Source organism: Salvelinus fontinalis, chromosome 30, assembly GCF_029448725.1.
Source record: "Salvelinus fontinalis isolate EN_2023a chromosome 30, ASM2944872v1, whole genome shotgun sequence".
Taxonomy (NCBI): Eukaryota; Metazoa; Chordata; class Actinopteri; order Salmoniformes; family Salmonidae; genus Salvelinus; species Salvelinus fontinalis.
Window position 1 is genome coordinate 20,794,626 of NC_074694.1, and position 12,868 is coordinate 20,807,493.

At 41.8% G+C, this 12,868-nt stretch overlaps 1 protein-coding gene across 1 annotated transcript in view; it reads left to right on the forward strand.

The window, feature by feature from the left end:
- The window catches only part of LOC129828781 (integrin alpha-9-like), a 138,332-nt gene extending 127,298 nt beyond the window's left edge, over positions 1-11,034 (forward strand). Inside the window, exons 27-28 of the mRNA XM_055889983.1 lie at positions 1,778-1,897; positions 5,181-11,034. Coding sequence (XP_055745958.1) covers positions 1,778-1,897; positions 5,181-5,279 — 219 coding nt within the window. The 3' untranslated portion in view covers positions 5,280-11,034. The remainder of the gene's footprint in view (positions 1-1,777; positions 1,898-5,180) is intronic.
- Positions 11,035-12,868: the final 1,834 nt, after the last annotated feature.

A 12,868-nucleotide genomic window follows, 5' to 3' on the forward strand; every position in this document is an offset into this window, starting at 1 on the left:
TTGAATTTAACAAACCAGTTCTCTTAAATTCATAAATGAGCTGACCAAACAGTTGTTACAATGTTGTTTTAAAATCTCATGTCATATACACTGAAATGGCTATATACATAGCTCCAATTTTGATTTGTGTACATGTGAACATATTTCAAAACATGAATCAAATCAATCCTACTATTGCATCATCCTCACACAGTAAGGCCACAGATAATATTCTGCTGCACATTATCTGTGGCCTTACTGTGTGAGGATGATGCAATAGTAGGATTGATTTGATTCATGTTTTGAAATACGTTCACATGTACAATGAAATAACTAAACACTTAAAATGTAGATGGGTATCAGGTATTTTATGCAACATAATATTCTACTGGTTTCTTAATTTAGAACAAGAATGCTGCAATTGTATGATTGATTTGAAATCATTTAACGCCATGGGATCCTCTATCTTTCTCAGACATTCTTGCTTCATCCAACTCCTTTTAAAAGTCACCTTGGAATAGTCCTCCAGACATTCCAGTCTCTGACACAGCCAAGCTTGCATTCCGAATGGCACCCTATTCCCTGTATAGTGCACACTACTTTTGACTAGGGCTTTGACCAGAGCCCTATGGGTCCGGATCAAAAGTAGTGCACTTTAAATGGAATAGGGTGCCATTTGGGACAGAGACCAAGTAATACTGTAACTATTGTTCCAAAAAGGAACTTCCCGTGAGCCTGTTTAAAAAGTAAGACATTTCACAGCAGACGCTATTATCAACCAGGAAATGGCATCATCATGCAGTCGTCATTCAACCCTGCAACTTAGATGCTGCTGCCTTATAGACATGGAATCACTGGTCACTTTAACAATGGAACACTAGTCACTTTAATCATGTTTACATACTGTTTTACTCATTTCATATGTACTGTATTCTATTCTACTGTATTTTAGTCAATGCCACTCCGACATTGCTTGTCCTAATATTTATATATTTCTTAATTCCATTCTTTTACTTTTAGATTTGTGTGTATTGTTGTGAATTGTTAGATACTACTGCAGTGTTGCAGCTAGGAACACAACATTTCACTACACCTGCAATAACATGTGCTAAATATGTGTATGTGACCAATAACATTTGATTCTCTTAAACTCCACCAGACCGTAGAAGATATTCCCATTGTGGCTGCAATATTCCCTACATAGTGCACTACTTTTAACCAGCGCTCATTGGCCCCTGGTCAAAATGTGTGCACTCGTTAGGGAACAGAGTGCCCTTTGGGATTCGGATTCGGCCACAGTCCAATATGAATGTCTTCTGTGGTCTGGTTTGTCTGTCAGAAATAGACTGATACAGTTCTCATAGAGAGCTTTGGATCTTTGGTATTTCTAGATAACGAGACACAGGTGAGTAGGTCTCTGGGTTTTATTTTAAACTCGAGTCTGTGTGTCCGTGTGTCTGTCTGTGTTGTAATGTGATCTTGGTTAGTGTACAGTATTTCTCTGTGTTTCCAATGTAATCTTGTCTGTAGCCTCCAATTTCCCATCTTTCACATTTCCATCACTCGGGAAAGTTAGGATAGTTGTAGGTATACATAATATTTCAGAAACAACTCATATTTTCCAGATGAGTGTTAGTGTATATATTTGTGTTTGACTGTAATCTTGTTGTGTCTGTACGTCTGAGTCTATTTGTCTTCTTGTCGTGTTTCAGCTGGTGTTCCAGGAGCTGAGGGGCTAAGTGGTTGGCTGGATGTCTCTGTGTGTCTGTGTTTGAGGCTATGTTTGATTGTGTTGCAGCTGGTGTTCGAGGCGCTCCACAGCCAGGAGCCAAGGGGCTATGTTGTTGGTTGGATCATTGCCATCAGCCTACTGGTGGGAATACTCATCTTCCTACTGCTGGCTGTGCTGCTCTGGAAGGTAACACACACTCCGACTTTTGCACACACACACACACACGCACACAAACACACATTGTCTTCTGCAGTACAGCGAATTGTATGGACTATACTTGGTTACCAACTTTAATTGCTGTAGTTTGTGTCATGGTAATGTATAATGTAGGGCTCTCCAACCCTGTTCCTGGAGAACTACCCTCCTGTAGGTTTTCACTCCAACCCAGTTCCTGGAGAGCTACCCTCCTGTAGGTTTTCACTCCAACCCAGTTCCTGGAGAGCTACCCTCCTGTAGGTTTTACGCCAACCCAGTTCCTGGAGAGCTACCCTCCTGTAGGTTTTACGCCAACCCAGTTCCTGGAGAGCTACCCTCCTGTAGGTTTTCACTCCAACCCAGTTCCTGGAGAGCTTACCCTCCTGTAGGTTTTCACTCCAACCCAGTTCCTGGAGAGCTACCCTCCTGTAGGTTTTCACTCCAACCCTGTTCCTGGAGAGCTACCCTCCTGTAGGTTTTCACTCCAACCCAGTTCCTGGAGAGCTTACCCTCCTGTAGGTTTTCACTCCAACCCAGTTCCTGGAGAGCTACCCTCCTGTAGGTTTTCACGCCAACCCAGTTCCTGGAGAGCTACCCTCCTGTAGGTTTTACGCCAACCCAGTTCCTGGAGAGCTACCCTCCTGTAGGTTTTCACGCCAACCCAGTTCCTGGAGAGCTACCCTCCTGTAGGTTTTCACTCCAACCCAGTTCCTGGAGAGCTACCCTCCTGTAGGTTTTCACTTCAACCCAGTTCCTGGAGAGCTACCCTCCTGTAGGTTTTCACTCCAACCCAGTTCCTGGAGAGCTACCCTCCTGTAGGTTTTCACGCCAACCCAGTTCCTGGAGAGCTACCCTCCTGTAGGTTTTCTCCCCAACCCTAGTTGTAACTAATGTGATTCAGCTTATCAACCAGCTAATTATTAGAATCAGGTGTGCTAGATTAGGGTTGGAGCAAAAACCTACATGACTGTAGCTCTCCAGGAACAGGGTTCGGAGAGCCCTGGTATAATGTCGCCATCATTGGCTAATGTCATTTGGCATATTGTCAGAGGAACATGTTTTCCCCATGCTAATGCGTAAGCTCGTTAAACAACAAGCTACATTAGGCAATTTGTGTAGAGCCTCTTGGTTTGTCTGTGGCAGTGCTACATTTCTTCTGAAAAAGACAGTCAGCACTCGCAAATAAGGTATGACTTTGAATTATTATCAGCAGTCACAATGAACACATTTCAGCCATCAAGCCTTTGTCAGTGCTACGTTGTCCAGATATTGGTTCACACAGTCCAGTTGTGAAGTGCTGCTTCTCTTGGATTAGAGCGGCATGCAGTCAGTCACAGGGGAGGTGCTCTTGGCCAGTCTTTAACAACCATCCCAGGAACTAAACAAGGAACTAACTATAATTTACACCAACCATACATACCACACACACACAGTCAAGCAGACACACACACCATACTACACACATGAAAGAAAGATCTCACAAGGGGAAATGGCAATCACACTGATGTCCATTCAAGAGGCCTCTTAATTCTCTTCACACAAAACTCCTATTCTTTTCCTCTTTTCCTACTCCCTTATTTTTCCCACTGGGAATACCATGACTAAACCCTGGAATGTTGGTCCTGGGATATCCTCTGTGTGTGTGTGTGTGTGTGTGTGTGTGTGTGTGTGTGTGTGTGTGTGTGTGTGTGTGTGTGTGTGTGTGTGTGTGTGTGTGTGTGTGTGTGTGTGTGTGTGTGTGTGTGTGTGAGAGAGAGAGAAACACCAGCCGTCCCCCCTCCCTTTGCCCAGGTCCTTGCACCTTGCCAAAATAAACCCCTCTTACAAGCGCCATGTCCACTATTTCCCTTTTTCTGGAAATTCCTGAGGCAGAGGTGTCCCAAATGGCTCCCTATATAGTGCCCCACTTTTGACCAGGGTCTATAGGGAATCCCTTAGGGCTCTGGTCAGAAGTAGTGCAATACTATATATAAGATCTTAATATGATCATTCTTTTGTTGCTGAGAATTTTCCTGCCAGGAAATGCAAACTTGTGGTGTATTCAAGGTTCAAAAAAGGCTTCTAAAGTTTGTAATTTCCACAAACTGTATCAACACCTAAAAAAAATGCCCATTAATTATCATTCAGTTTCATGTTGCTACAGGATTATTTTTCTGCTGTAGCAAACTGGCTCAAATTAAGATCCTACATCTGTCGGAAATAGGGTGCCATTTGAGACGCAGACTAGAGGTCTGTGTCAATAAACGGTCTGGTCAAACGGAGATAAATGAATGAGATCAATGCAAGAGAGAAAAGACAACAAGACAACATTTTTTTTTTTTTTACCGTTATTTTACCAGGTAAGTTGACTGAGAACACGTTCTCATTTGCAGCAACGACCTGGGGAATAGTTATAGGGGAGAGGAGGGGGATGAATGAGCCAATTGTAAACTGGGGATTATTAGGTGACCATGATGGTTTGAGGGTCAGATTGGGATACAACATACCATAATGACAGTACCACATACAATCAGCACATCATCATCATCAAATATAACATTTAGAATAGTAGAAACTACATAAAACAATATCAAAAATGAGAAGCACAAGGAAGACAACACAACAGCAGGGCCCGGAAGCTCACTTGAGCTCCTAATGGAGCAAAGGGCCTCAACAGTGCATCTCCAGCAATGGAAGCCTGGTCTGGACACTTTTCTGAACTTCATTCAATGTGGTTCTATCCTGGTGGTTGCTGCCTGGTGGCCAGTGTAATAGAGACTGGTAAATCTTAACAGGTCAAACATCTGGCCGTAGGTCCACCTCACTGGCAACTGCTTCTTCCCATTAGCCCTTAGAACAACTGACTACGATGGCTCCTGGAGTGGTGTAGTAGTCTAAGCCACTGCCTCAGGGATGCATGCACCAGTGCAAGCGAGGGTTTGAATCCAACCCACTGCTAGCAGACCCTATCCTCCTACCTTTACTGTCAGTCTTTCACTGTCCTACAGTATATAATACCGTACATACAACAATATGAAACCGCTGACTATAAGAACAACTGACATGAGTCAAACATCTGGCCATAGGTCCATCTCACTCCCTAACCTTTGCACCTGAGATTCTAGCAACTGTTGATTGTTGATGCCCATATGAGCAGCGATAATGGAATAGAGACGTATAAATCTTAACAGGTTAAACATCTGGCCACTACACCTCACAACTGACCCTGAGCTAACAAGTGGTTTTATTCTCTCCCCCTCTCCTTGTCATCCTCCTCTCCTTCCCCCTTTCCCAGATGGGTTTCTTCCGCCGGCGCTACCGGGAAATCATCGAGGCTGAGAAAAACAGGAAGGACAGTGACGAGAGCTGGGATTGGGTGGAAAAGAACCACTGAGACAGAGAAGCCAATGAGAGCGCAGGAATTGGGGATTGGGTCAATGGAGGATCCAATGAGCTGGGGGCTTTCACCACAGCCAGCCAATCAGGACTAAGGGCCCTTCAATCTTCCATATGTGGAAGAGAAAAAAATATTCTCCGGATTGTTCGGAGGGAGACTTGACATTTTGGTGGGTGGGGGACTGGGGATTGAGGAAACAAACGAACAGACATCTGAGGTGATGGTTGGTGTGGCTTGCTAGGGTCGTATTCATTAGGACCCTAATTCAGTGCAACAGAAAATGGAAATTAGCATTTCTTAATTGACAAGCCCAATGTTTGTTTTCTTCTGTTTGGTGCCAAATGAAAACAACACTCACAATATAATTTAATTAGTCCCTATGGAGCTTATGGAGATAACTTCCTGACAGTCAAATCTATGGAGGTAACTCCCTGCCAACAGAAAAGAACAGAATGGAACTGTTAAAGAAGGGGCCTGTTCAGAAGGCTGTAACATAGATAGAAATGTATCGTGCAGAACAGAAATGATTGTCATATATCCGAATAGGGAATTGCATCAGCTCTATTCATTCTATTTCTATCTGCAACGTTCAGAGTGTTTCACCTCCCTGAATTCACCCAAGGAGATTGATGTCCTGTGACAGGAAGTGGAAATGACAGATATTATCAGACAAGACCATGAAAACCCTCAGGGCTCTGTTTTAATAGTAGCAAAAATTTATTTTTATACATATTAAAGCCATATTGTATTAAATTGGGGCTTCGAGAAAGGGTTGGTTGGGGTTTTTGAAGTCTAATGTAAGCATATCTATATGTTTTTCTTTAAAGCACTGATGTCCGAGTTGATAAGAAGAGTTGATGCTATGTTTCCAAAGTTGATCCTTTCGTTTTGAGGCCAAAGATAATCTATAGTATAGTATATGAGTATAGTATATAATTCTGTACTGTTTCCTGCTCACAAATATCTCTTGAATATCTCACACATATCCTTCTCCCTTAGATAGCTATATGGGCAACCAGCCAAAGCAAGTCCTATGGAAGCCCATAGAAATATAACTATTAGAGCGGACATTCCCATTCAAGTCAACATTCTATTTCTATGTGTAGTCCTTCCCTTCACCATAAACAGAGCTATATTTTTGGCACACATCGAAGTTGTCATTGTCATGAAGAAATGCTGATAACCAAGCAAAAGAGTTCTAATAAGTTTTTAATTGATTGTATATGTAACGCTTTTCCAGACCCTCAAAGCGCTTTATATAGTAAAGAGGAAACTCATCTCATCAACTACCAAGTAACCCATGGTCCAGATGCAGACATCACCAACACCACTGTAGCTAGAGCATTTCATTTACAGTTAGAGCTCTATTCAGTCTGTATGACTGAAGCATTACAGATTGCGTGCTAGAAATGTAAAGCCGGCATGCCGTGGTTACCGTGAATGCCGTGGTTACCGTGAATGCCGTGGTTACCGTGAATGCCGTGGTTACCGTGAATGCCGTGGTTACCGTGAATGCCGTGATTACCGTGAATGCCGTCTCCGCTAACGAGGAAACATTGTCTTTACATTTCAATCACGCTGTAACGGGGAACTTCCGCGATACAGATTGAATAGAGCCCTTAATTTGGCACATTTCACAAAGTGTGGTCTTTTCAAACTGAAAGTTTAAAATGTGAGTAAGGCAGAAGAGACAGTGGATGGAGGAGTGGATAGATGGCATAAACAGATAGACTCATCATTTTTAGCTCAAAGAAGCATTCCACTTGTCGCCACTAAGTTAATAATCTCTCCAGTGTTGTGTGCCAGAGGAGTAGTCCATCAATTAGATGATAGTCTGGAAAATTTCACAAATCATGGTATTTAAAAAAACAAAATTCAACTGTATCCTCTCATATGAGTGGAAAGGTTTACATTATACCTTTAAATTGACATTATACCTATGTAACTACATGGAAAGAACTGTATAAACAACATTGTAGTTACAGTAGTGATAGAGTATTGGCATAGGGCTATGCATTAGATGCAAATTAGAACATTTTGGTTTACAGTTAAAATGTGTAATTTAACCCGCATCCCGCCAATCTTTTGAAGCTACAAGAAATGTTGTAAAGAAGAAGTGGAATATAGGCTACATTCTTTGAGAATCAAGTGTCAAAAGCTGTTTTGGCAAAGAGCTATCGCTCAGATATCCACATAATCAATCACAAGCATAGCCTGTTTCAAAAAGTTTTTCAATTTCAGTAAACGTGTTTTTATGATCCTCAATGTAGGATCATATGTTAGGCTAGAGCGATACCAAACCTTATAGGATGTTTTACTCTACATTGCCGGAAGAACACAGCGTAGATCCAAACTGAATTGTTCCGTTTCACTATTGTTTCATTACATGTTTACCACAGTTTTACAATAGTGAAGCTGAATAATTCCGTTTGAAATCGAGGCTAGGATGAATATCCGAGATCAGAGTAAACTATACCTACCTACAGTTGAAGTCGGAAGTTTACATACACTTAGGTTGGAGTCATTAAAACTTGTTTTTCAACCACTCCACAAATTTCTTGTTAACAAACTATAGTTTTAGCAAGTCGGTTAGGACATCTACTTTGTGCATGACACAAGTAGTTTTTCCAATAATTGTTTACAGACAGATTATTTCACTTATAATTCACTGTGTCAATTCCAGTGGGTCAGAAGTTTACATACACTAAGTTGACTGTGCCTTTAAATAGCTTGGAAAATTCCCGAAAATGATGTCATGGCTTTAGAAGCTTCTGATAGGCTGATTGACATCATTTGAGTCAATTGGAGGTGTACCTGTGGATGTATTTCAAGGCTTACCTTCAAACTCAGTGCCTCTTTGCTTGACATCATGGGAAAATCAAAAGAAATCAGCGAAGACCTCAGAAAATAATTGTAGACCTCCACAAGTCTGGCTCATCTTTGGGAGCAATTTCCAAACGCCTGAAGGTACCACGTTCATCTGTACAAACAATAGCACACAGTATAAACACCATGGGACCACGCAGCCATCATACCGCTCCAGGAAAGAGATGCATTCTGTCTTCTAGAGATGAACGTACTTTGGTGCGAAAAGAGACTATGGTTTGCAACTGCACATGGGGACAAAGATCATACTTTTTGGAGAAATGTCCTCTGGTCTGATGAAACAAAAATATAACTGTTTGGCCATAATGACCATTGTTATGTTTGGAGGAAAAAGGGGGATGCTTGCAAGCCGAAGAACACCATCCCAACCGTGAAGCACGGGGGTGGTAGCATCATGGTGTGGGGATGCTTTGCTGCAGGAGGGACTGGTGCACTTCACAAAATAGATGGCATCATGAGGATGGAAAATTATGTGGATATATTGAGGCAACATCTCAAGACAACAGTCAGGAAGTTAAAGCTTGGTCGCAAATGGGTCTTCCAAATGGACAATGACCAGGACAACAAAGTCAAGGTATTGGAGTGGCCATCACAAAGCCCTGACCTATAGAAAATGTTTGGGCAGAACTGAAAAAGCGTGTGCGAGCAAGGAGGCCAACAAACCTGACTCAGTTACACCAGCTCTGCAAGAAGGAATGGGCCAAAATTCACCCAACTTATTGTGGGAAGCTTGTGGAAGGCTACCCGAAACGTTTGACGCAAGTTAAACAATTTAAAGGAAATGCTACCAAATACACTCAATTAGTATGTGAACTTCTGACCCACTGGGAATGTGATGAAATAAATAAATCATTCTCTCTACTATTATTCTGACATTTCACATTCTTAAAATGAAGTGGTGATCCTAACTGACCTAAAACAGGAATTTTTACTAGGATTAAATGTCAGGTGTATGTAAACTTCCGACTTCAACTGTACCTACACCCATTCCATTAGTAGACACCCAGGGCATTTAATACCTACCTACACCCATTAGTAGATGCCCAGGGCATTTAATACCTACCTACACCCATTAGTAGAGACCAAGGGTATTGTATACCTAGCTACACCCATTTCTAGAGACCAAGGGTATTGTATACCTAGCTACACCCATTACTAAAGGCCCCTTGCCATGACAGAGAAACAGGGCTGAGTAATACCCTTAAAATAGCAAGGTTAGGGAATATGCTTCACTCTACTCCATCACCATGCATAAACTACTAGCTATTTAAGGCTTATGAGAACATCAGTTTCTCTTTCTCAAATTGTGGATCTGTGTTATCTGATAAAATGAGTAAACCCAATTTAATCTAAAGCTTTCCTTACATGGAATGATGTAATTGACGAATAATGAGATGTGTGTGGATGTGAGATGTTTTAAAAGCGCACACCTGTCAATCTAAAAGAGTTGAAAAGTTTCTTAATGTGCAATCCCAAATGTTGCATGTGCTAGGCAGAGGCGCAACTTTGGTTTTAGAAGTGTGGGGGGGGGGGGGGGGCAATAATTTGTTTTATTTTATCCAGTTGGATAAACACTCCAAACAGCCTACCCGTCCACTCGGAGGCGTCCACTCGGAGGCGTCCGCATGGTCCTAAAGCACACCGTTGCCTTGTTTTGAATCACGCTCCAATTATAAAACTGAGGGGACAAAAATACAATTTTCCCAGTGAAAGTTGCGCCCCTGGTGCTAGGTTTAAAAATATGTGACGAATACACTGAGTGTACAAAACATTAGGAACACCTTCCTAATATTGAGTTGCACCCCCTTCTGCCCTCAGAAAAGCCTCAATTCGTAGGGGCATGGCCTACAAGGTGTCGAAAGCGTTCCACACGGATGCTGGCCCATGTAGACCATTCTTGATACACACGGGAAACTGTTGAGCGTGAAAAACCCAGCAGTGTTGCAGTTCTTGACACAACCTGGTTCGCCTGGCACATACTACCATACCCTGTTCAAAGGCACTTAAATATTTTGTCTTGCCCATTCACCCTCTGAATGACATACATATACAATCCATGTCTCAATTGTCTCAAGGCTTAAAAGTCCTCCCCTTCATCTACACTGATTGAAGTGGATTTAACAAGTGACATCAATAAGGGGTCATAGCTTTCACCTGGTCAGTCTGTCATAGAACGAGCAGGTGTTCCTAATGTTTTGTACACTCAGTGTATATAAAAACAGCCTTTGGAGGTTCAGAGAGGCTTTTGTGTTATAACTAAATTAGGTAAGAAGTGTCTCACATAGCGTTTCTCTAAGGGCTTTATTCAATTTGTATCGCTGACGTGTTACAGATTGCGCTCAAATTTTAAAGCTAATTTCCTATTGAGCTGACATCTGCAGCGTTTACCATGAATGCAGTCTCCACTAACGTGGGAACATTGCCTTTAAATTTGAATCATGCTGTAACGATGAACTTCCGCGATACGGATTGAATAGAGCCCTAAGTTATGTAGAGCTTTTTGAAAGCTGAATGGTGTGGTGTTCCTTTACAAGACTAAAAGGCTGAGACACTTTACTGTGCTTACTATGATGGCATCGTCTTTATCAATCATGCTGCATTGATCTCTGATTGATTGGTTAGAAATACATCCTATATTTTAATGTCACCCATTCATTTCACTGGCATGGCAAGTACTGTACACATTCACCATCTCCTCTGCACCTGATATCTATGGAAACTTGACATGTTTTTTCTGTATTTTAACTGTGATGGTTTCGTTCTTTACTTGTATATTGTTTCACCTTTATCACAGCATAGGTATTTGAATTTTGTTTAAGATATACTACTGTCACTGAATTATCATTTGTATAAAAGTATTGCTCTACATGTTTGATGTTTAAACTCATGTTCAAGCTGTATATTTATCTATTGATACATTTTAGATTAAAACGAAGTTCTCTCTTTTTTTATCAAGAAATGTTCTCCCAGTTTGACGTTGTTATAGAGGTAGCGGTTTGCGGTGTATGGCACCCTCTTGTGGCAGACCGATGGTACTTTTCTCACAGTAAAAAGGGGGAAATCTGATACTGGTTGCCATGAAACACTCACATCAAGCACAGCGCTTCTCACCCAGTTGCGTCTAAATAATGAATGTGAGATGAAACAACTAGACTACAGCGCCTACTACATGCTGCAACAGTTGCAGACAGAGCTGTCATCCTCACAGGTAAATTCAGCATTTAATTTATTGAAAGCTTTCATATTCACTTATTAAGAAAATTAAAGTATTTAGTTAAAGGTAGACAGCAATATGAGGACGAACGTTTTATGTTTGCTCCTTGTATAATGACAAACCAGGGTGTAGGTTTAAATACTTTTAATGAACATATACTTCAGCTAGAAAACTCTTTGTTTAGCCATGCAAGACATTCTTCAACCACCTTCCCCCGCATAGCCTACTGGGTAACGTAGTCTTATTGTTATTAACACACAACAATACATAAAGTAAACAGCATATTGGGTCAATTAACCCCAACTAGGAGAGTTGAAGCGCAAGGCTCAACTTCTCTGCTGTTTTGGTCCGGTGGCTACCACGCCACAACAGCGTGAAGTTAACCCGTGCACAGATACTAGAGTCTAGACTGAGAGAGCATCGAAAAGTCTTGCATCTCACTCATCGCAATTTCTGCGGCGCTGCTCGTGGCAACGTCATTCCGCTGGGTGTAACATTAACGTATTGTAATGAAACAGCAGGGAGCAAGTCTCAAACCCTCAACTTTCTAGACCGAAGTCCAGTATGCTTTTGCGGCACAGTCGATAGCGCGCCGGACCTCGGGTTCGAAGGTCGGAAGGTTCGAGACCTGCTCCCCGCTGTTTCATTACAATATGTTTAGAAGTTGTTTATAAGGAGACCTACTGTAGTTACCAATGTTAAAAACACCTGCAAATACAAACTAATCAACATGATGGGCTATCTGTATCATTTGTAAATTAAACTTAATATAACATTACTAACCTCCTGGCCATCACTCCTGCAGTACCAGTGTCCAGGTATGGCATCTCTCCTGGACCAGGCTAGCCTGATAAAGACAGCTGCTATAGAGAAGGCGGTGGCCCCCATCGCAGTACACCTGGTCCACCTGGTTCTGCTGTGTGAGAGGGCAGAGGGGCTGGAGGTACCAGAGCAGTTCACCCAGCTAGAGGGAGAAGCACAGGCTGTGGCCAGAGCCACCATGAACATGGCCGCCGTTGCCTACAGGTGGTGGGACCCTGCATTCCAATTCACTCTATCCTTTCTCTTAAAGTGTGTACTGCTTCCCTTGCATACATGTATTTAAAAAACAAAGGACAGGTAGACTATAATAAATATGGTTAAATCTCCTTATAAAATATAATATACAGTAATAGTATTATTTGCTAGATTTATAATTTTAGGTTTTACTGTGTTCCCCAAATTTACAAGACAGGTATATTCTCTTGCTTCTACCTGGACTGGCTTCTTCTGGTCTAGCATGACACATATTTGTTGACTCCATCTGCTATTGCAAAACAGGAAGAATGTCTTATAGTCATCTGAGCAGGAATCGGTTAATTGAAGCCAGACTTTATTTTCTGAACTTAACAACATGCAAAGTTTGTCATGAACATCACATAGTGAAAAATATGAATACCATACAGAACTGTGAGTGCCCTGAGTAATAACAACAAGCCTGGAATCC